Source organism: Trichomycterus rosablanca, chromosome 6 (assembly GCF_030014385.1).
Source record: "Trichomycterus rosablanca isolate fTriRos1 chromosome 6, fTriRos1.hap1, whole genome shotgun sequence".
In the NCBI taxonomy this organism is placed as follows: Eukaryota; Metazoa; Chordata; class Actinopteri; order Siluriformes; family Trichomycteridae; genus Trichomycterus; species Trichomycterus rosablanca.
Window position 1 is genome coordinate 5,612,237 of NC_085993.1, and position 25,729 is coordinate 5,637,965.

The 25,729-nt window shown below is 41.3% G+C and overlaps 2 protein-coding genes across 2 annotated transcripts in view; both read right to left on the reverse strand.

The window, feature by feature from the left end:
* Positions 1 to 341, reverse strand: part of btbd8 (BTB domain containing 8) — a 54,084-nt gene extending 53,743 nt beyond the window's left edge. Inside the window, exon 1 of the mRNA XM_062997312.1 lies at positions 307 to 341. The gene's annotated coding sequence lies outside the window, so the exon portion shown is untranslated. The remainder of the gene's footprint in view (positions 1 to 306) is intronic.
* An 8,782-nt stretch (positions 342 to 9,123) lies between these two features.
* Positions 9,124 to 23,761, reverse strand: ephx4 (epoxide hydrolase 4). Its single transcript, XM_062996537.1, has 7 exons — positions 23,452 to 23,761; positions 20,806 to 20,891; positions 17,464 to 17,621; positions 12,864 to 12,992; positions 11,842 to 11,945; positions 11,559 to 11,707; positions 9,124 to 9,976 (listed from the first exon to the last, which is right to left on the reverse strand). Exons 1-7 carry the CDS (start codon positions 23,671 to 23,673, stop codon positions 9,736 to 9,738), a joined length of 1,089 nt encoding a protein of 362 aa, XP_062852607.1. The 5' UTR covers positions 23,674 to 23,761; the 3' UTR covers positions 9,124 to 9,735.
* Between the last annotated feature and the right edge of the window lie 1,968 nt (positions 23,762 to 25,729).

Consider the following 25,729-nt stretch of genomic DNA (forward strand, 5'->3'; position numbering starts at 1 on the left):
CACACACTCACTACACTCTACACTCACACTGTACACAAACACTTACACTGTACACACACTCACTACACTCTACACTCACACTGTACACACACTCACTACACTCTACACTCACACTGTACACAAACACTTACACTGTACACACACTCACTACACTCTACACTCACACTGTACACACACTCACTACACACTCTACACTCACACTGTACACAAACACTTACACTGTACACACACTCACTACACTCTACACTCACACTGTACACACACTCACTACACACTCTACACTCACACTGTACACAAAGCACTGACCGGCGCTACATCTGTATATGAAGTCTCCATACTCGCTTCATCATCTCCATGCTTGTTGATCTACACCGCCATTAAAATGAAATCCTGTTTCACTATAAATCCTTCATTTCTCTTTCTTACTTTCGGTCTCCTTATGGAAGCTTTGATCTCCAACAACCCTGAATATGTATCAGGGGAAGAACAGCTCCATCCTCTCTACACTACTGCACTACATAGGGAATGAAGTCATGGCTTCTGCCAAAGAGCTTCATCTTACACACCGAGACCTGCCACTCTCAACACTTCCGCTTCTTAACTTTCCACTAGAGGGCGCCAATGAAACATCCAAAAATAATCAGAGACTTGTTGAGCTTTGGCTTCGAATTTTGTAAATGTTTTATTAATTCGTTCATTTACTGTCCCAACCCACCTTAAAACTGTCAGGATCAAGGTGGGTCCCATATTCTCCCTGTTTACAAGCCAAAACACACAGTGGACAGAGCACCAGTCCATCGCAGAGAAACATACAGCACCTTCCTCAATAATACATAGGAGATATTTTGAGTGGCCATTACACCTTGAGGTAGAACACATGGAAAAAAGCATGCAAAGCTTAAAACGAGTTATTGGACCCACCAGTCCAGTACCCACCAGTACAGCTGGTGGACCCACTCCACCAGCTGTGCCACCATGCTGCCTGTTAATATATCATTTAAATAAACATTCAAAATGTCAAAATGTTGGAATTATTATTCTTCTATTTTTTCTTGATGACACGGGTTTGTTTGCTCCATAGTAGCTGAATTGGTTTCTTTAAATTGCCCATGGGTGTGCGATTTAGCCAATTACCCAACCCTGTTGAGACCCTGATCAGTTTAATTCATTTACTGAACACTGAATAAATATATAACATGAAAACTACTGTGCACCTAAACAGAATCAGTTGCTGATGTTTTGTTCACCTTACACAGTTAAAGTCAAATGTTTATGGACAACTGTAAAGTGGGTAAATGTCATGGCATTGTCTGTCTAGAAAAAAAAAAGTTTTTTAAAATGTTTATAGTACATTTTCTGCTGGGTCAAACATAATATGGCAACTCAGATAATTATTCCACACTAGTGGACATGATTATGATTACAACCCATATACAGTGGAAGCCATAGGTCTGAAACCACTAGTAAAAATACATCTATTTAAAATGATTTCTTTTCATTACGTCATGTAATCATCATAACTATTTAATAACAAATAAATCTTAAAAAAATACATGAATTTCATGAATTTATCAGTATTTGCTTCTAATTAAAATTGACCATGTCAATTCCTTTGTATAAAAAAGCTCAGAGTTTGATCCTTTTTATTGAGGCAGCTGATTGAAAGGTTATACATTTTTAGTCATTAATCACATGTAATAAAATGAACATACCACATACTGAAAGATTCTGAAATTCATTTTTCAAAGATTCAACTGTGTACACAGATAGTTATGCTGATTTTATTGCCCTCACTGTAAAATAAACCTAGTAGAATTGTGTTTTGTTGCCAAGGTTGAAAAAATATCCAAACTGTTAGCTTAAAGTGTTGTTAAAATATCCATAAAGTATCTCTACCCTTTACTCCAGGCGTTATCATGACCAGGATAAAGCGATTAGTAAAAATAAAATAATAGGATTTCAAATGTTCAAATAACCAAGAGTTACATACTGTCACTTTAAAGCAAAAATAGCCAATTATTAAACATGAATGAATATATTTTATACATTTTATGAATTTTATAAATTTAAATTTATAAATTTAAACTCACTACACACTCTACACAAACACTCACTACACACTCTACACAAACACTTACACTGTACACACACTTACTACTCACTCTACACAAACACTCACTACACACTCTACACAAACACTCACTACACACTCTACACAAACACTCACTACACACTCTACACAAACACTCACTACACACTCTACACAAACACTCACTACACACTACACAAACACTTACACTGTACACACACTTACTACACACTCTACACAAACACTCACTACACACTACACAAACACTCACTACACACTCTACACAAACACTTACACTGTACACACACTTACTACACACACACTCACTACACTCTACACAAACACTCACTACACACTCTACACAAACACTTACACTGTACACACACTTACTACACACTCTACACAAACACTCACTACACTCTACACAAACACTCACTACACACACTACACAAACACTTACACTGTACACACACTTACTACACACTCTACACAAACACTCACTACACACTCTACACAAACACTCACTACACACTCTACACAAACACTTACACTGTACACACACTTACTACACTACACAAACACTCACTACACACTCTACACAAACACTCACTACACACTCTACACAAACACTTACACTGTACACACACTCTACACAAACACTTACACTGTACACACACTCACACTGTACACACACTCACTACACACTCTACACAAACACTCACTACAAACTCTACACAAACACTTACACTGTACACACACTCTACACAAACACTTACACTGTACACACACTCTACACAAACACTTACACTGTACACACACTCACACTGTACACACACTCACTACACACTCTACACAAACACTCACTACAAACTCTACACAAACACTTACACTGTACACACACTCTACACAAACACTTACACTGTACACACACTCACACTGTACACACACTCACTACACACTCTACACTTACACTGTACACACACTCACACTGTACACACACTCACTACACACTCTACACAAACACTCACTACACACTCTACACAAACACTCACTACACACTCTACACAAACACTTACACTGTACACACACTTACTACACACTCTACACAAACACTCACTACACACTCTACACAAACACTCACTACACACTCTACACAAACACTCACACTACACACACTACACAAACACTTACACTGTACACACACTCTACACAAACACTTACACTGTACACACACTCTACACAAACACTTACACTGTACACACACTCACACTGTACACACACTCACTACACACTCTACACAAACACTCACTACAAACTCTACACAAACACTTACACTGTACACACACTCTACACAAACACTTACACTGTACACACACTCACACTGTACACACACTCACTACACACTCTACACTTACACTGTACACACACTCACACTGTACACACACTCACTACACACTCTACACTTACACTGTACACACACTCACACTGTACACACACTCACTACACACTCTACGCTTACACTGTACACAAACACTCACACTGTACACACACTCACTACACTCTACACTCACACTGTACACACTTACACTGTGTACACACTCAAACTGTACACACACTCACACTGTACACAAACACTCACACTGTACACACACTCACTACACTCTACACTCACACTGTACACAAACACTCACACTGTACACACACTCACTACACTCTACACTCACACTGTACACACACTCACTACACACTCTACACTTACACTGTACACAAACACTCACACTGTACACACACTCACTACACTCTACACTCACACTGTACACAAACACTCACACTGTACACACACTCACTACACACTCTACACTTACACTGTACACACACTCACACTGTACACACACTCACTACACACTCTACACTTACACTGTACACAAACACTCACACTGTACACACACTCACTACACACTCTACACTCACACTGTACACAAACACTCACACTGTACACACACTCACTACACACTCTACACTCACACTGTACACAAACACTTACACTGTACACACACTCACTACACACTCTACACTCACACTGTACACAAACACTTACACTGTACACACACTCACTACACTCTACACTCACACTGTACACACACTCACTACACTCTACACTCACACTGTACACACACTCACAACACACTCTACACTCACTACACACTCTACACAAACACTCACACTGTACACACACTCACTACACTCTACACTCACACTGTACACAAACACTTACACTGTACACACACTCACTACACTCTACACTCACACTGTACACACACTCACTACACTCTACACTCACACTGTACACAAACACTTACACTGTACACACACTCACTACACTCTACACTCACACTGTACACACACTCACTACACACTCTACACTCACACTGTACACAAACACTTACACTGTACACACACTCACTACACTCTACACTCACACTGTACACACACTCACTACACACTCTACACTCACACTGTACACAAACACTTACACTGTACACACACTCACTACACTCTACACTCACACTGTACACACACTCACTACACACTCTACACTCACACTGTACACAAAGCACTGACCGGCGCTACATCTGTATATGAAGTCTCCATACTCGCTTCATCATCTCCATGCTTGTTGATCTACACCGCCATTAAAATGAAATCCTGTTTCACTATAAATCCTTCATTTCTCTTTCTTACTTTCGGTCTCCTTATGGAAGCTTTGATCTCCAACAACCCTGAATATGTATCAGGGGAAGAACAGCTCCATCCTCTCTACACTACTGCACTACATAGGGAATGAAGTCATGGCTTCTGCCAAAGAGCTTCATCTTACACACCGAGACCTGCCACTCTCAACACTTCCGCTTCTTAACTTTCCACTAGAGGGCGCCAATGAAACATCCAAAAATAATCAGAGACTTGTTGAGCTTTGGCTTCGAATTTTGTAAATGTTTTATTAATTCGTTCATTTACTGTCCCAACCCACCTTAAAACTGTCAGGATCAAGGTGGGTCCCATATTCTCCCTGTTTACAAGCCAAAACACACAGTGGACAGAGCACCAGTCCATCGCAGAGAAACATACAGCACCTTCCTCAATAATACATAGGAGATATTTTGAGTGGCCATTACACCTTGAGGTAGAACACATGGAAAAAAGCATGCAAAGCTTAAAACGAGTTATTGGACCCACCAGTCCAGTACCCACCAGTACAGCTGGTGGACCCACTCCACCAGCTGTGCCACCATGCTGCCTGTTAATATATCATTTAAATAAACATTCAAAATGTCAAAATGTTGGAATTATTATTCTTCTATTTTTTCTTGATGACACGGGTTTGTTTGCTCCATAGTAGCTGAATTGGTTTCTTTAAATTGCCCATGGGTGTGCGATTTAGCCAATTACCCAACCCTGTTGAGACCCTGATCAGTTTAATTCATTTACTGAACACTGAATAAATATATAACATGAAAACTACTGTGCACCTAAACAGAATCAGTTGCTGATGTTTTGTTCACCTTACACAGTTAAAGTCAAATGTTTATGGACAACTGTAAAGTGGGTAAATGTCATGGCATTGTCTGTCTAGAAAAAAAAAAGTTTTTTAAAATGTTTATAGTACATTTTCTGCTGGGTCAAACATAATATGGCAACTCAGATAATTATTCCACACTAGTGGACATGATTATGATTACAACCCATATACAGTGGAAGCCATAGGTCTGAAACCACTAGTAAAAATACATCTATTTAAAATGATTTCTTTTCATTACGTCATGTAATCATCATAACTATTTAATAACAAATAAATCTTAAAAAAATACATGAATTTCATGAATTTATCAGTATTTGCTTCTAATTAAAATTGACCATGTCAATTCCTTTGTATAAAAAAGCTCAGAGTTTGATCCTTTTTATTGAGGCAGCTGATTGAAAGGTTATACATTTTTAGTCATTAATCACATGTAATAAAATGAACATACCACATACTGAAAGATTCTGAAATTCATTTTTCAAAGATTCAACTGTGTACACAGATAGTTATGCTGATTTTATTGCCCTCACTGTAAAATAAACCTAGTAGAATTGTGTTTTGTTGCCAAGGTTGAAAAAATATCCAAACTGTTAGCTTAAAGTGTTGTTAAAATATCCATAAAGTATCTCTACCCTTTACTCCAGGCGTTATCATGACCAGGATAAAGCGATTAGTAAAAATAAAATAATAGGATTTCAAATGTTCAAATAACCAAGAGTTACATACTGTCACTTTAAAGCAAAAATAGCCAATTATTAAACATGAATGAATATATTTTATACATTTTATGAATTTTATAAATTTAATTTATGAATTAATAATTTATGATATTTGATCTTTTGGGGCCATAGTGGTTAAGGTACTGGACTAGTAATCAGAAGGTCGCTGGTTCAAGCCCCACCACTGCCAGGTTGCTGCTGTTGGGCCCTTGAGCAAGGCCCTTAACCCTCAAGTGCTCAGATTGTATACTGTAACAGTACTGTAAGTCGCTTTGGCTAAAGGCGTCTGCTGAATGCTGAAAATGTAAATGTAATGTAAATGTAATAACCGATGGACTCTTGCCTGCCCTCTACCGTCTCTCTATTAAATTGCAGTAACATTATGGTGTAGTGAGAGGAATAAAAGTGATCAGTCTCTCTTTGAAAAAGATCTTTGGCTCTGACACCCTATGTAGTGCACCACATAGTGAACATGCAGCTATTTGGGATTCTGCCTTTGCAAATGGATGATCAGGTGTGGTGACCATGGAGATGCTGCGTGATGTCCTTACTGAAGGACTCCTGAGGGTTACATTACAGGATTCAGCCGGGACTGTTCACAGTAACCTGGACTGCAAAGAAGATAAACAAATGGATTCTTAAACCAAATCAAGTCTAACCTTTTATTTGAGGCCCAAATAATTAAAAAAGGAGCTCTTTTATTTTTTAACACATTCGATTCAAGAGGATTTATTGTCATTTCAGCGTTATACAAGTACATACCAAAATGAAACCCAGGACTAGGGTGCAAGAACAAAAGTGCAAACAAAAAAAGACAAGGTACACATAATAATAATAATCATCATAATCATAATAATCATAATCATCATAATCATAATATATATATATGGATTATAACAAAATATTATGAGAACTGAAGAAGATTTTTTAACATGCACGTTTGATCTTTTTTTTTTTTTTACTTCCATCACCCTGGTCAGGGTCTCAGTGAGAATCAAGAATCATTGGTCACAAGGCATAAATACAAGATGTTCAGGGCGCCAATCCATTGCAGGGCTTCAGCCATACCTCTCCCCTTCAAACACAGCCAATGTGTAGTCAAGTCAAATTTATTTGTAAACCCCCCCCCAACAACCCCCCCCCCCCCCCCCCCCTCTCAAGGAAGAAACCTTGAGAGGGACCAGGGACCTCCATCCTCTCTGGGTGACCTTGAGGATAATTTGGATAAATCAGTTACAATTAAACAAACTATACAAAAAGGGGCAGAACAAAAGCAACCCTACTGGAGCTTGTTTATGGATCTACCGGCGCTTCCAGTGAGAAGGTCATTGCAATAATGTAAGCTTGAAGTTAAACACATAGATCAGCCTGTCATTATTTCTTAATTTGGTGATATTACATTAATAATTGTCATGTCATTATAATTGTGCTATTTGTGCATTCACTATTATTCACTTCATTAATAAGTTTATTATAAAGTAATTGGGGTGCCTGGTCACCCTGTATTAACCTCTTAGAAATTTGTATTAAAAGCAATTTTATTATAAAATATTTTAAAGAACACATTTAATTGCAAAAAGCGTCAATCTATATACACCGATCAGCCATAACATTAAAACTCCTTGTTTCTACACTCACTGTCCATTTTATCAGCTCTACTTACCATATAGAAGCACTTTGCAGTTCTACAATTACTGACTGTAGTCCATCTGTTTCTCTGCATGCTGTTCTTCAATGGTCAGGACCCCCACAGGGCCACCACAGAGCAGGTATTATTTGGGTGGTGGATCATTTTCAGCACTGCAGTGACACTGACATGGTGGTGGTGTGTTAGTGTGTGTTGTGCTGGTATGAGTGGATCAGACACAGCAGCGCTGCTGGAGTTTTTTAATACCTCACTGTCACTGCTGGACTGAGAATAGTTCACCAACCAAAAATATCCAGCTGACAGCGCCCCGTGGGCAGCGTCCTGTGACCACTGATGACGGTCTAGAAGATGACCGACTCAAACAGCAGCAATAGATGAGCGATCGTCTCTGACTTTACATCTACAAGGTGGACCAACTAGGTAGGAGTGTCTAATAGAGTGGACAGTGAGTGGACACAGTATTTAAAAACTCCAGCAGCGCTGCTGTCTGATCCACTCATACCAGCACAACACACACTAACACATTACCACCATGTCAGTGTCAATGCAGTGCTGAGAATGATCCACCACCTAAATAATACCTGCTCTGTGGTGGTCCTGACCATTGAAAAACAGCATGAAAGCAGGCTAAAAAAGTATGTAGAGAAACAGATGGACTACAGTCAGTAATTGTAGAACTACAAAGTGCTTCTATATGGTAAGTGGAGCTGATAAAATGGACAGTGAGTGTAGAAACAAGGAGGTGGTTCTAATGTTATGGCTGATCGGTGTATATATAGAATCTATAATTCTTTAGCTGTTCTCATTAAAAATGGCCATCAGCAGCACTATAAGATATAAGTATTTTTATATTTACAACCCAAAGAAGGACCCAATCTGACTGAATTGGATCCAAACTGCCCAATAATTAAAAAGTTATTTGGGTGTTTTTAATAATCTTAACCACTTTAAAATCCTTCTGACTTTTTTTGAAGCCACTTTTCTAAGACTGATTTTTCACTTGCTGTTAATAATATTCAGAATCACTTGAGTTATGCAAAGCTTTAGTTATCTTGCACATTAATCAAATAAAAAAATAAACTCACTCTTTATTTTGACCATCATTTATTTACTAAGAAAACCGAAATGGTACAGAGCTGGTTTAGTGATGTTCTCATGTGCAGCATGTAGGAAGAGATACAAAAAAGTACAATATTTAAACATCACTTTCTTTAATCATACAGAGAGATCAAAACAACAACATTCAAATATCTGAGCCGAGTATTTCAAAAGAATAAAAAACATAAAAAGAAGAACATTTTCCATTACGATATCACTACCTGAAAGAGAAGTCGAGGACTCTACGAGTCTCTGTGAGTGATTTGTCTGGATTACACCGTAACGAGCCCACAGCATAAATTAAACACGTATAGCACATCGTTTACTGTTGCAACATGGTACAAGTTGAAGTGAATAAAGGCACCACGCAGTATGACTTGTTCACCAGGACATTTTTGCCAAACACTTACTAATGTTATCGCCAATAAAGTGCAAACAATAATGTAAAAAAACCTCTACTCAACTCCTCTATTAAACTGTGCTTTAAGCTTTAAGCTTCACGTTTGTGTTTTATTCATTTCTGCCTTGTGCTGAATTCAGACAGGGTGCTTGCATTGATCATGAATTTGTTCACATGTGGGCGGAGCCCATTTTTACAGTCTCAGTTCCTGTAGCTCTTGCGCCCCTCTCCCTCCTTGAGGAACGTCCATATGAGCGTGTTGACGATGTCGGGCTGGTCTTGTTGGAGCCAGTGGCTGGCACCGGAGATGATGTTGAGGCGAAAATGGTTACGGATGTAGAGGCGGCAGGCCTCGGCCATGTCCTGCTCCAGGAAGGCATCCCTCTCGCCCCACAGGAGCAGCACTGGGGATCGTACCTCGCTCTGACTGAGAGGAAGGAAGCTGAAAGTGCACATACACACATCGTCAACTGTGATTCAAATAACATTCAAACTCAATATAGTAGGTATGTAAACACCCTCCTAACTACTGAGTTCAGGTGTTTTAGTAACATTCTGCAGGTGCATTAACTCCATTATATCAAATAATTTACATACATCAAACTTTTACAGCACTTGGCAGAAACCAAGACAAACACTTACAGTTTTACCCAAAACAATCAAATCAATTAAGGGTAAAAGACTTTTGTTTAAGAGCCCAACAGTGGCAACCTAGAAGTAGTGGGGCTTGAACCAAGGACCTTATGATTACTCACTTACTTACACCTTTGACCAATTTAGAGCAGCCAATCCACCTTTGAGATTATTCCAGGTCCTCAGGGGCCATGTTGCTGTGAGGTTCCCATCCCACATGCCATTCCACCCTCCCACCACTTACATCCTATGTAGTCTTCAAGGTGGGCCGATTAATTCGAGACAGAATTTGTTTCTGACACAAGAGGGCAGCACCACTCTACCAGCTCCAATTTCCACACCTGACACTTTACTAGCAGTACAAAGCTAAAGAGAGTTGATGAAGGGCGCGTCCCAAATCACCTAACAGTTTACAGACGTCGAGCGACTCAGCTGTTCAAATACACCAAGAATAGTACATCAAGAACAGCCTTAATGCCTGTCTACCTTCAGTCCTTTTCTTACTTATTTCTTCCTTCCTTCCCAGGAGCCAACATTAAATAAATGTGAGAGGTTTAAGAATCCATTTGTTTATCTTCTTTGCAGTCCAGGTTACTGTGAACAGTCCCGGCTGAATCCTGTAATGTAACCCTCAGGAGTCCTTCAGTAAGGACATCACGCAGCATCTCCATGGTCACCACACCTGTGGCAGGCGTTTCTCTTCCAGAAGGGTAGAACAGGGCCGTGGAAAGGAACACTCTTACAAAAGCAGGAGAAGTTTATTTCTTAAGAAAGACGTAATGCAACAAATTTACTAATTTGTTTTCACTAACTGTTTTATTCTGGTTAGGGTTGCAAAGGCTCTGGTGCCACCTAGACTGGGTGTGAGGTAAGACTGCATTTTGGGTAGGGCACCAATCCAATACTTGGGAGACAAACTCACACATCTACTTACAACAAGCTGCCCTTATGCATTTTTTGGAAAAAAAAAAAAATAGAAACCAGGAGTATACTGAGATACCCACACAGACACAAAGAGAAGGCAAGGATCAAAACCAGTTGTAGCCTAGTGGTTAAGGTACTGGACTAGTAAGCAGAAGGTCGCTGGTTCAAACCCCACCACTGCCAGGTTGCCACTGTTGGGCCCTTGAGCAAGGCCCTTAACCCTCAATTGCTTAGACTGTGTAAGTCACTTTGGATAAAAGTGTCTGCTAAATGCCGAAAATGAAAATGAAATGAAAACCAGGACTGTAGGACCCATGTTACTGTGAATCACAGCTACTGCTAAGCCACTGTACCATAATTGGTTGACCACTGAGTAGCCACTGAGAAGACACTCTAGAGGCTGCTGGTCCATATTTAATGAACATGCTGTGTTTGTGTGAGTGTATGTGTGTGGGCGCGTGTCTCACTTGAAGACGTTTCTGTAATAGTTCAGAGCAGCTGTGAGGGCTCCAGGCTGAGACAGGGCGTACATATATGCCTCCAACTCCTCAGCTGTCAGCCAGCGACCCTTCAGCCCGATCCCTGTACTCCGACTCGTGAACAAACTCTTCAGTGCCTGTACATTCACACCACAAAGACAAACGTCACACCTGCAATTATGTGACTTAAAGGGCACATAATACTGTTTATGTAGGATGTTAATCAGAGAGTCTGTCTTATACACACACGGCAGAATAAATGAGTATTTACCTTATAGTCGTTGATGGAAAACATGAGCTCTGGGAAGCGTGGAAGCTGAAAGAAGAAGAAGTAACTGGACTTGAGCAGCTGACTGGGGTGACGAAGAGCGTAATCTGAAAAAGAACACAACGCATCAGTGTTAACTAGGCAGGTTAAAAGCTAACTGAAATTTCTTTCCTGCAGCTTACAGCTGATATTCGAATAGAAAGTGGACCTTCAGATGTTACACACATCAGTATCATAAAGAAAAGCTTTAAGCTGTGCTAGAATCTAACCAGTGCTGGCACACTACTGTGATAAACTGTGAGTTCCAATCTTAGCTGTGCTACTGATTTGGCCGGATGTCTGACAGACACAATTATCTGTGTCTGTGGGTAAGAGGTCGGATGTGGGATTCACCTGTCTGACATACTGCCATCACGGTGACTGGCCAAGGCAACAGTCTCTGTACATGATAAAACTCTGAGCGAGTGCTCACTGCTTTGCTTGCTGGTGAATAATAAGCAACCAGCTATAACCGACTCGTCCTGGAGGGTGTGTGTGATAGTCTGTGGTCTTCCTGCGACCAGAGCAAGGTGGTGCAACTGCAGAAGGTTGCAAAAATCTGTATTTATACAGTAAAAATGCAGCTCAGTACTTTACAAAGTAAAAAGAGCAGTGGCTAAGTGGGTAGCACTGTTACCTCACAGCAAGAAGGTCCTGGGTTCAATCCTCAGGTGGGGCGGTCCGTGTCCTTTCTGTGTGGAGTTTGCATGTTCTCCCCGTGTCTGTGTGGGTTTCCTATTTACATATGTACATAATCTACACCTGAAGTAAGCCAGTATTTACCTCCCTCACGTCCCCATTCACGCCCTCCTCTAGGCAGAAGAACCTGAACCAGGCGGAGGATGCTGCTCTGAGACAGCATCACTCGAACGATCCTCTAATATTACCTTTCTTAAAAGTACTTCCAGTACTGAGCCTTAGATGTCAGCGTGACATAAAAGAAGATTGCAGGCATAAAAAGAACTTGAGGAGATAGAAGAGCTTACCGGCAAACACACTCGGATGAGGACTGTTCAGCACAACCAGCTTCACCACCATCTCAGGATAATAAATAGCAAAGAGCCACGCGATGATGCCACCCCAGTCATGGCCCACCAAGAAGCATCTGTTGTATCCTGGAGAGAAATAATGAATGAGAGTTTAATTTAAACATTTCTATTTGTGTATCTGATCAGGGTTCACATGATCTGTGTGTTCAAAACACTGAACTCATTTCTGGCTGTGTGAATCAGTGCAGATATAAAGCATGTTAAAGCCGCTGAGGCGTAACAAGGCGATTGTCTTTAAACACATCAAGCATGACTTTTGCTCTTAGAAGGTTTGAAGCACTGAGAGAGACTTTTGTGTCTCAGGATATTGAAATAGCCCTTGGGAGGACCAGTGGTGTTTGAGGTCTAGTTTGTCCACAAACATTGTCATCAAACGGTGTATTACACTGCTCCGCTACCCATGCTTCCTAGCACTGGCATGTCTAATTGATAGCATATTGTTTATTATTGTATTAAATTAATACATGTTTTTTTTTATTGGGACACTTCTCCTTGTGTTCCTTTATTAGTTTTTTTGTCCACAGTAATAGTAATATTTTCCTTGCTACCCTCCCTTGAATCCTAATTTTGCTTTGTCTCTTTTGTGTTGTGGAGTCATGAACACTGACATTAGATTAAGCATAACATTTTTCATAGATGATCAGGTTGATCAGTTGTTGTAAGGTTCTTGAACACAGGAGAACTATTATTGAGTGCCAAGTTTTCTTCATAATAGTTCTCATTGTGGTTCGGTGGAGTCTGAATACCATAGAAATGGCCTTGGAAACCCTTCCAGACTCACATATTTATATTTATTAGTTGTGGCATAATGACACTGATGGGAAGGTTTAAGATACACTATACAAGAGTATTGGGACACCCCCTGTGATTATTGAATTCATGCAATGTAATTGGTAACAGGTGTAATAGGTGTAATAATCAGTTACATAAAAAAAATTATATGCTCCCAACTTTGAAGCATTACTTTAGGAAATCCCTAAACTATTCAAGTATAACTGTGTCCCTGTCCACAAAGTAAAGTATAAAAAGACGGCGCACAGGTGGCGCAGCAGGATATTCCGCTAGCACACCAGCGCTGAGATTCTAAACTCCCGAGTTGAAACCTCAGCTCTGCTACCAATCGGCTGGCAGGCATAATTGGCAGTGCCTGCAGCAGACAAAATTGGCCATTTAAAGTCGGGAGGGTAAAAGACCGGACTAATGTGGGTGGGGTCTTCGACGCTGTGTAAGGACCTTGGTTAGCAGCCCGAGGCGCTTGTACAGGAAGTGGAGGAGCGCGGAGATCAGTGCGTGGCTCTTCGCGCGTGAATACTGGCCTCATGCGCAAGCGAATTCACCGAATGTGTTTGTGAATAAGAAGGGGTCGGTGTACTGCGCACACGTCGGAATATACCCTCCTCAGACACGACCGGAATCTCCAGCAGCGGAAGACAAACTGACTACACTAAATTGGGAGAAAAGGGGTAAAATGCATGAACAAAATAGCAATGTTGTTATAGCTGAGGAAATCACACAGAGGTCAGTCTATTTTAATACCATGTGTTTTTTTTTAATGAAATATCCATCAAAATTACAGTCAGGCATCCAAATACTTTTGGCCATAATGCAAGTATATATTTATGTGTAACGAATTTATTATGAAACTCTATTTCATGTCAGGGCTCGACTCATGATGAATAAGTGTATTGGTCCAGTTCAGAATATGAGGGTTTGGGAGAGTGATCTCGCTGCATCTCGCTGCACTACATCATCATTCTTACTCTCATGCTTCACTGATGCTCTGTCATAACACTGCTGGCTCATTTTCATCAAAGCCGCAGCTCTAATTCATTTAATCAATCCTCTAACCTCCACCTGACCCTGTCAAATCCATGACCTCTATTTCCACTGATGATGGCAATAAATATGAATACATCACAGCGCAAATTCATTTATATTACACTCAGCATTACACAATTTAAGGCAGATGGGTCCCAAAAAGTGACTTTTAATTCATTATTTCACAATCCTGGTCCTCCACAGTCCACCTTTGACCAAATGATTAACACACAACCCATTCTGAAATGGTAACTGGACAGTAAAACCCTGATAATTCCTTTCAGATGTGTTTTAGATGAGGCTGCTGTATTTCTCGCTGGCTTGTCAGTGGCTTCTTGGAGAGAATCACATCACAATTCATGTATCACGACCCTTGACATCATAACACAATTTGAGATGGTGACTTCCTGATCCATTTAGTCCCCCTGCCCTGGTCTATCACTGAATAGACCTGTTACAATTATTACATAATCACCAAATCACAGTTATTTGAGCTAATCATGATCATTTAAAGGGCACTCTGGTATTCCAGTGGTTACCTACGTTATCCCACTACCGTTGGAATCCAGGGTTCAAATCCCCAGCAGTGCTGTTGGCCAGTCTGCATCTACATACAGACAGCACAATTTCTCTCCGCATTTTTATGAACGGTACTAGTGGCTTATTAGGGCCAGACACATCAGCAACATGTTAGAAAACCTAAGCAAAAAAACTGATGCAACTACGGAACACTTTTTGTTTTTGTAAAGCACTTTGTGATTCTTATCTGTGAAAAGTGCTATATATTTTACTTTTTACTTACTTACTTACTTAAGCTTGTAACTTACTAGATATAGTCAGACCACGGACTCCACAACTGCTATTTAAAAAGCAGATTAAACACTGAACTAATCTAGTGTTATACTCACCTTACGATTAATTACTTTTTCATTTTAGTCTGCAATTGTACAAGATCAAAAGACAATATCGTCGCGTATCTCCAGAAACCCAACTTTTCAGGAAAAAGCAAAAACTTTCTCCCCTGACAGTAACGGTGCAAACAAACCACAGATGGCGACATTTAGATACAATTCAGCACAGAAATAAAAATGAATCTTTATCAGGTTGTCAGCCTGTTGGTTTCATGTAAAATGGACTTACGCGTACAAATATAAATCATGTTTACAACCATGCAATTGAATAACCTGAATAAACTGTATAGATCAAACATTACACATTTCTCAAAAAGTACCGGAAGGGAAGGAAGAGGAGATACACGGTTTTGATGGACAGGTCTAGCAGCCAATGGAGATTCTTGTTAAAGAGATTGCGTGATTGGTCATTTTGATATTAGCTGCTATGGACAAACAGAGATTTATACCCACAATCAACATGTAAAAAAGTGAAAACCGCTAAAGTGGAGATACGTGTTTTTCATCAGACAGCGACGATATATGTGTAACAAGCCCATCTGCCATAAAGATCAGCGACATGGCTCAGTTACGGAATCATGTCCTTCTGCCTTCCAAATTTGGCTGGCAGAGGAGGCATTAATGCGCTCCAGGTGGGAATGTTTCTATTAATCACGTTTTCTCCCTCATAGATTTGCCATCTCCTCTCTTGGCGACCTGCTTTCTTTCTTTGGAACAGTATTGCCAGGCTCAGTCCAGTCCAGTTTTCATATTTTTAGCTTTTTCAGGAAATCAGTCGATACAGCGACCTAATCTTAAAGGTCTTGTTTTTGAACAAGCACCAAAGTTCAAAGTATTCAAAAATCTTTTGTTTTTTACATGAGACAGCAGTTGGGAGAGGAAAATCAGCCTTAAAACTAAATGATTATCCTGTAGTGTGAGCCAGACATAAAGTCGGTGAAAGCATTTGTTTTGAACAAACTGTATAAACAATTTTATCATGTTTTTTTCCCTCTTTGTCTCCGAATTTTTCCCCCAATTTTCCCCCCTAATCTAGTCGTATCCAATTACCCTAATTGCGTTACGCTTCACCTCCACCATTACAACCCTCCACTGCTGACTGAAGAGCTTTGCAAATGACACACGCCCCCTCCGACACATGCTCAGTACCGACTGCATCTTTTCACCTGCAGGAAGCAAGTTCATATGTGGATCAGCCTTGTGCACGGAGAGCCACACCCTGATCAGCAATGTTCCCCAACTCTGCAAAGGCGCCATCATTCAGCCAGCAGAAGTTGTAATTGCGCCAGTTTTGAGGATCCCTGGTCCAGCTTACCCACCCTGTGATGTGGCCGCCCACAAATACGAAATACCAAATACGATGTATTTGAAATCCCAGCTCTGGTGTGCTAGCGTGTTTTACCGCTGCGCCACCTGAGCGGCTTTTATTATGTTTTTGATAAAAATTCGTTTTTACTTGTATTTATGGGTTTTTGTGGTAACAATAATCCACACCCAATCAGCATTTAAAATAAAACCCATGTTTTCTATATATGTGCATTTGTTCACATTCATTCACCTGTTCTTCAGATATTTCAACATAGTTTGTAATAGTAGATCAATAAAATTCTTCAAGAACACTAACATTTTGACTTGTGCTGCTTTAAATTCTAACTGCACTCAGTACTGAAACAACACGGTGAGCACAAGGTCACAAGTGCGTATCAAAGCACTTCTATCCTGCAGAGTCAGCTTATTACCAAATTACCAAATCCACCTCCTCAACAGCCTTTACCAGCCTCCCCGAGGTAAATTGAAGCTCGTCTTACCCAGATACTCTATAATGTCCTTGACATCAGTGACAAGGTAGTCAAGCCTGTAGGACTCGGTGGAGGGGGGCAGATCAGACTCTCCATAGCCACGCATGTCCACGGCAACCACCCGAAACTCGCTCTTAAACTCCCTCAGCTGGTGCCTCCATGAGAACCTGAAGGAAAAATTAAGGTCATTTTCCACCAGTGACGGATCATCTAACAGCACGGTACAGTACACAGGGTAGCATATTTAGGCTGTGGACACCTGACACCCAAACATCACGAAATCATGGACATTGATATCTTTGCGACACCAACAGACTTTAGAAAACTGCAGGGATTTACTTCCATAAAACATTACAAATTTGAAACACTTATGTTGGGTAATCATTCTTGGCTAGTGTAATCATATTTATAACTTAATTATAAGCGGACAAGCGGCACGGTGGCTCAGTGGGTAGCACTGTCGCCTCACAGCAGGAAGGTCCTGGGTTCGATCCCCAGGCGGGGCGGTCCGGGTCCTTTCTATGCAAAGTTTGCATGTTCTCCCCGTGTCTGTGTGGGTTTCCTCCGGGAGCTCCGGTTTCCTCCCACAGTCCGAAAACATGCAGTCAGGTTAACTGGAGACACTGAATTGCCCAATAGGTGAATGGGTGTGTGTGTGTATGTACTGTATGTGTCTGGCCTGCGATGGACTGGCGCCCTGTCCAGGGTGTTACTGTGTGCCTTGCGCCCATTGAAAAGCTGGGATAGGTTCCAGCCCCCCCCTCCCTGAAACCCTAATTGGATAAGCGGTTAAGAAAGTGAGTGAGTATTAGCGGACATGTCAGCTGTAAAATATAGTCCAGACGCCCAGCTAGGTACCCCCTATCAGGCACAATTGGCAGTGTCTGACAAAGACAAAATTGGCCACTAGTCTGCTGGGTGGGAAAAAAAACTGACTAAAAACTAACCAGGTAAGGACAGTTAGTAGCTCAGGGCACCTGTATAGACTGGCCTGTACAGACTGGCCTCACACACCAATCCACATGTGTGTCAGGCAAATGTACCCTCCTCGGACGCGATTGTGGTCCCCAGCAGCAGAAGACTAAATGTCTATGCTAAATTGGGAGAAAAAGCAAGTAAAATGCTAAGGTCCAAGTACACTCACCTACATTCTACCTCAATAATGGACACTTTTACTGTCCAGCTGATGCATCAGTCAGACATTAAACAGTTTAGTGAAACTAAAGGTCACCTTTAACACTTCAGTTCTTTCAAACTGCATCCAACATCAGTTTATTTCACTTTCCACTAAGCTCCCTAATTAAAGATCCTATCTGCAGCTAGAGGATGCCAACTGTGTGTGTGTGTGTGTGTGTGCGCGCGCTGAGGATGAGCAGAAGCCTGGCAGTGTTTCTGACGAGTCAGATTCAGCAGAGACTCCCTGCACAGTATTCCAATCTGTTCCAATATGGATGAGCTTTAAAAATGAATCAGACTATACACACACACACACACACTCACACGTTTTTACAGTGGGGTGAGAAAGTAATTGCTCTCTTTTCAATCACCTCTGTTATTGAATATTTGTCATATCAAATGAATTCAGATCACACAAAGGGAACTCATGTAAAAACAACAATGGTTTCCGGCACCATTGTAAATAAAGTAAGTGCACCCTTAACTGGTTGCACCAACTTTAGTAGCAACAACTGCAACCAAGGACTTCATATAATTTGAAATAAGTCTTTCGAATGTTAGTGGAGGAATTTGGGCTCCACTCGTCTTTGTGGAACAGGTAAAAATAACACACGCACACACTGCTGGATTTCAAACATAAGCTTTTCACATCAGGTAGCACCTCAACAGTTTTAAATTTGACTAACCGACTCCATAGGTTTGGCTGTTAATCTATTAGATGTCAACTTTTTTGTTTTTCAAATTACTGCTGAGGGATACCCGATTGGATCCGAGAAGAGCACGTCGCTGCCTATGCCTCTCAAACACGTGCACAGCCCTCCTCTTCTCACCCCTGGATTCTGCACAGGTGTCTTTTCCGCCAATCAGGATCCTTACAAAGCGTATTAAGATCCCACCTCACACACAGTCCGATCGACCCGGCCCTAGCAGATACGGTGGCCAATTAGTATCTGATGCAGGCACTGCCAATTATGCCCGTCAGATGGCGCCCAGCCGACCGGTGGCAATGCCGAGTTTTGAACCGAGGAGTTCAGAATCTCTGCACTGGTGTACTAGCGGAATATCCAGCTGCTCCACATCCTGCTACTTTAGCCATTTATGCCTTTGTAACAGCTCATGGACAGATGATCTTAAATCAGACAGGGTTGTAAAAAATTATTGTCCCCCTTCCTAATTTCTTCTACGTTGTGATACTGATCACATTTATAAAATAAAAATCATCAAATCACTTTTAATATTAGACAAACACCCAAGTAAGGGAGCATTTTACATAATAATAATGATATTATTTTCATCAGTGTCCAGTGGAGCAGAAACAGAGCCTGTGCCAAATTATTACACATCAAGCTTCTCTGTGCTCAACTTTACTGACTACACAGTGTTTTATGCTAATTTATGTACCAGGTTGATAATTAATTAAAAGCCAACACTTGTGGCTTTGTAGCTCTTCCATGTGATTTAATTCATCCTTAGATTAACTAAACAACAAAGTTTCATGAAGCCATTTTATTTTTGCTGGGTTTCTGTCTTCTAACATCTCCAAATGACGATGCTGCAGAACGTTTCTGTATAAACCTAAATACAGCCAGTCACAGAGAGGCCATAACCCTGTCTGACCTTCCTACCCACAAAAACACACCCAGTAGTGTTCGGTGGATGCCCAGCCAGGTTGGTGGCTCTGCTGGGATTCAAACTCGGATCTCAGCAGTGGTGTGCTAGCGCATTAGACCGATCCGTCATGTCAGTCTGGGGTGATCTGCGCCGGGTGTTTCTGGCTGGTACCAGACCCACTGTGACCCAGACAGGACAGAAGTGATTAGTACGAAATAAGCTCTAAATATTACAATGTGAACCACAGCAGCAGTTTTTCCCACTGCAACAACACTGTTCTACTATGCTAGACATTTAACATGGGAGCCTGCAATGTTTCATTTGTGAGCTGTAAACACTGTGGTTGAGTGAGAAGGTCCTGAGGGCATGTCTACAGCAGAAATAGATGTAAAAATATAAACAAGAGAGCCTGGCTTTGTGTTAAAATGATGTTTTCTTAGGCTTAGGATATTTAATCATTCTATTGCTTTTTTTTGCAACAGTGGGAATAATGAAATGTTGACCAGTGCAGTGTTGTTGTTGTCGTTAAGCACATTTAATGCATCGATTCACAGTGTGACTCACCAGAATTCAGGGAATCCATGCAGGAACAGCATCAGTGGTTTCCCCCGCTCTCCTGCAGCAACATAGTGAAATCTGAGTCCTGACTCCTAAAACCACAAAAATCAAAGACATTTATATTAATGAAATGCTTCCTGCCGCATCCATCCAGGGGCCGATTACCACCGATGCGGATGTCAGGCTCCTTCTCACCCTGCTGTCTGTTTTATAGAGCTATAAAGAGTCCAACACACAGGTTTCAGAAATGATCGATCCCACATGATTTATCACCATTCAGGAATACATTTACAGTGAGTTCAATGACTCTAGTGTTGACATCGAAATGCCTGCACAGTGATTAGCTTACTCTTGTGGTTTTCAATAGGTTTAGTCTGTTAAAACTGTAATCTAGCACGTCAAGAAGAGTGGGCGTCTGTGGTTCTGGTGTCCACATACTTTTGGCCAGATAGTCTTAATGTGTTTATTCATACTTAGTAATAGTAAAATCACATATCGCCTTGTAAGAAAAAGCTGCTCCACAATCAGCACATTAAAGCCCTATCAAAGTTTGTTACTGATCACATAAATGTGGGCATTAACAAGGAGTTTGGCCCTCTATGCATATAACAGCATGTCAGTGTGCTCTCAGTGCTGGTCCAAAGCCCAGATACAAATACAGTTGCCCCAGGAAGGGCATCCAGCGTAAAAACCGACAAATTGGGTATGCGGACCAGAATGATCCCATGTACCGACCCCTAAATACAGGAGCAGGAGAAACAAAACAAACAATATATATGGCACTCAGGTGGCGCAGCAGTCTATTGTGCAAGCCCACCATTGTATGAGTCTCAGTGGTCCAACTGGCTGTCTGGGAGTCTAGACAGATATTATTGGTTATGTCTAAATAGGATGGTGTCCTGTCCAGGGTACTCCTGCCTTTCTCCCAATGTTTTATAGAGGAAACTCACAGCGACCCTGACCAGGATAAAGTGTTTGATTATGAAGCAAAAAGAATGAAAACGTGTCAACCCATGTGTATTTATTTATTTATTAGGATTTTAACGTCATGTTTGGTTACATTCATGACAGAAACGGTAGTTCAATGTCAAACACAGTCATGGACAATTTTGTACCTCCAATTCACCTCACTTGCATGTCTTTGGACTGTGGGAAGAAACCAGAGCACCTGGAGGAAACAAACGCAGACACGGGGAAGAACATGCAAACTCCACACAGAAAGGACCCGGACCACTCCACCTGGGAATTCGAACTCAGGATCGTTTCGCTGTGAGGCGACAGTGCTACCCATCAGCCCCGGTTCTGGACTGCTTTGCTTGGGGGGGGCAGTAAAACCTAATGAGGGGGCATGTTGATAGTCATGTTTTTGAAGCCAGAAATATATTCAAGGCTTGATTTGTGCATGAATGATGACAGCCAAGCTATTGATACTGGCTTAAAGTGATGTATGAGGTAAAGAAATAAAAATGCATGTTTTCGAACTTAAACTTAAAACCCAATTATTAAAAAATACATGTTGATTATGTAAATGGAGAAAAAAGATTATCTAATTGTATTTCATTTTAATACGCCCCCTTAATTAAATTGCCATTAGGTCATTAGCCTAACCGCTAACGGCTAATAAAATAATTTAAGCAACACCTATGTAAGAGGTAAGTAACATTAAAGCAACGAAAAACCACAGTTAAGCAAATATTACCATGTGGAAGTCAGTTTAAACTCAGAAGAGTGTTTACCAGTATACCTGCCTCTCGCTCACACTAACAGAACATATACTGCCGAACTGAACTGTTTGGGGCAGTCTGCCGATTTTTATATGACTCAAAGAGCCAATCAGGAATAAGCAAGGAAATATCTTCACACTGTAAAACAAAATGCATTTTTGTGATTGGTTCAGAGATAATTTTAAAAATAGCCGTTGCTTGCATTGTGCTTGGGGGGGCAAAGACACAATTTGGGGGGGCAATGCCCCCCTCAGCCCCCCCCTAGCGCCGGCCCTGCTACCCATCATGCTACCTGCCAACCCATTTGTAAATGTTGAGGGGAAGCAAGTAAAGTTTATTCATACAGCAGTTTCTATACACTTTCTATACTCATTTAAAGTTTAAAATTGAGAAAAATGCAGAACTGCTGAAATAAATCAAATAAAAAAATTACAAATCAGGAAAGCGAGAGCGTTTTCAGGAGGTTGTGTGTTTGCTGGGATCCAATTTCTAGTCCAGTCGACACAAATCCTAGTTCAGGGTGGCACTGTGGCCAAGTGGGTAGCACTGTCGCCTCACAGCAAGAAGGTCCTGGGTTCGATTCCCAAGTGGAGCGGTCTGGGTCCTTTCTGTGTGAAGTTTGCATGTTCTCTCCGTGTCTGCGTGGGTTTCTTCCGGGAGCTCCGGTTTCCTCCTACAGTCCAAAGACGTGCAAGTGAGGTGAACTGGAGATACAAAATTGTCCATGACTGTGTTTGACATTAAAACTTGTAAACTGATGAATCTTGTGTAAGCAGTAACTATCTGTCCTGTCATGAATTAACCAAAGTGTAAAACATGATGTTAAAATTCTAGTTCGGGGACTAAGAGGTTGAGTGCTTTTAAAGTTATTGATACAGTAACTCATTTACATGACCGATGGGTTTATTCGGATTCGTTGCCCTCTCACCTTGATCCGGACGTAGCAGTGGGTGCCCAGTGAGGTGTCGGTGAGGCAGGCTGGCGGACTCTCTCTCACCCTCCACCTGAAGGTCTGGACTGGTCTGATCAGCACGCTCCAGCCCAGCCGCAGCACCGACACGCACGCGCACAGGCCGCAGCATCCGTACACCAGCGCCCAGTACCCCGCCGCGCGCAGCCTCAGCGCGAGCCGCAGCACCCGCCCGAGCATCTTCTCATCGCGTTACTGACCCCCCGGTGTCGGTGGCGTGGAGACTGTTGTTGTGTTGCTCTGGATTCCGTACACGTTGCTCAGCCTACATGGTGTAAACTACGAGTCCTGCACGATCTGCTCTGACGATGCCCGATTCACTCACCGAATCATTTTAAAGTGAGCCGAGTCATTTAAATGAATCCGGGAATCGATTCAGACCAGACTCTGATTTGTTGTCGCATTTGTTTATTGGGATTTTCACGTCATGTTTTACACTTTGGTTACATTCATGACAGAACAGGTAGTCACTGATTACACAAGATTCATGGTTAGGGCAGTTGTAGCCTAGTGGTTAAGGTACTGGACTAGTAATCCAAAGGTCACTGGTTCAAGCCCCACCACTGCCAGGTTGCCACTGTTGGGCCCTTGAGCAAGGCAGTCATGGACAATTTTGTATCTCTAATTCACCTCACTTGCACGTCTTTGGACTGTGGGAGGAAACCGGAGCTCCCAGAGGAAACCCACTCAGTCACGGGGAGAACATGCAAACTCCACTCAGAAAGGACCCGGACCGCCCCACCTGGGGATCGAACCCCAGACCGTCTTGCTGTGAGGCGACAGTGCTACACACTACCCACTGAGCCACAATAGTAAAGTGGCGGGTTTAGCGCTATATAAACAAGGTGGTAGCCTAAACCATTTATAAACACAAGAACGTGTGTAAGTAGCATACACACTGTTGCCCTCGGCTTGCTCAATTTGGTTTTTTTTTTGGTCTGTTGGTCCTGGATTCTGTAAAGTATCTTTGAGACAATGTCTATTGTAAAAAGAGCTATATAAATAAATTTGACTTGACAGTATTTGAAACATCAGGCCAAACATGAGAGAATTTTTTTGACATGACCAACCCTTTGCCTCTACAATACAAACCTTAACTTATCAGTTGTAGAGATTCTATAATCTAGAATATCTACAAAATATGATGGATCTTCAAAAAGTTTCCACACTTTTATATTTTGGTTGGAAGCAGTGAGGGTGGAGGAGGAGTAATCTGTCATGTCTAAGAGACTGAGAGAGCTTATAGTCCAGATGTAGCGCCATCTGATTTCCACCTTTCTGGACGCTTAGAGAAGCTTTCAGGGGAAGAAGAGTTTTATGTGATGATGTGAAAGCAGCGGCGCATCAGTGGCTACGCAACCAAAAGTTTTTGCCGATGGCATTACATTTACATTACATTTTCGGCATTTAGCAGACGCTTTCATCCAAAGCAACTTACAGTTGTGACAGTATACAAACCATTAAAATGGCATTAAAAAGTTGGTACAACGCTGGAAAAATGCATCAGAAGGTGACTGTGTAGAAAAGTGATGTAACTTCCTTTTGAAATTCTTAATAAATAGAGTTTAAAAAATGTGGACACTTTTTGAAGAACCCTCATAGTTTTTGACCTTAGACTAACTATCCTACTGTTCTTGAAATAACAATAATTCAGTTTGGGAACTCTACGCCCCTACAGAACAGAGAAGACAGAGACTTTCCATCTCCACTGAACCAGTGTGACCTTGAGCAGGATGTGGGTATTAGATTTAAACTGAATCATTTAAAACATGATAAATAAATTTTAAATGAAGCTCAGTCTGTTTTGTTCTGGTGATCTCTTAGAGTTTAGATTGAAACATGAAACATGTACAGTTGCAATCACAAATATTCAACCCCCCCCCTTATGTAAGAGGTATTATTGTGATTCAGTGAAAATAACTAATGTCTTTATGCACAATTATTCAAGCCCCTCATTCAGCATTTGGTGGGGGGTGGGGGTGTTACATAACACATCACAGCTAAAGCCGGTGAAGGCTGTTTATTGAGTCCCAATGCTTCAATCATGTTGTAACCCTAGACAAGCAATAGGTGTTAAGATTTGCAATGTTATGTAGGGGTTAAATAATTGTGATATGGCAGTATGAACAAAATACACTACTAAAATATCCTACTAAAATTTATGTACATTTATGCTTGAAACTCAGCTCTGCCATCCGGCAGGCTGGGCGGCTACACGAACAACAATTGGCTGTTG

What these genes read in the sequence shown, in the direction of transcription:
- ephx4 (XM_062996537.1), bottom strand. Translation starts at nt 23,673, where the DNA reads ATGCTCGGGCGGGTGCTGCGGCTCGCGCTGAGGCTGCGCGCGGCGGGG. An exon ending in GGACATTATAGAGTATCTGG is followed by an intron (nt 12,993 to 17,463) that starts GTAAGACGAGCT and finishes ATTTCTCTCCAG; the next exon opens with GATACAACAGATGCTTCTTG. An exon ending in TCATCCGAGTGTGTTTGCCG is followed by an intron (nt 11,946 to 12,863) that starts GTAAGCTCTTCT and finishes GTTCTTTTTCAG; the next exon opens with ATTACGCTCTTCGTCACCCC.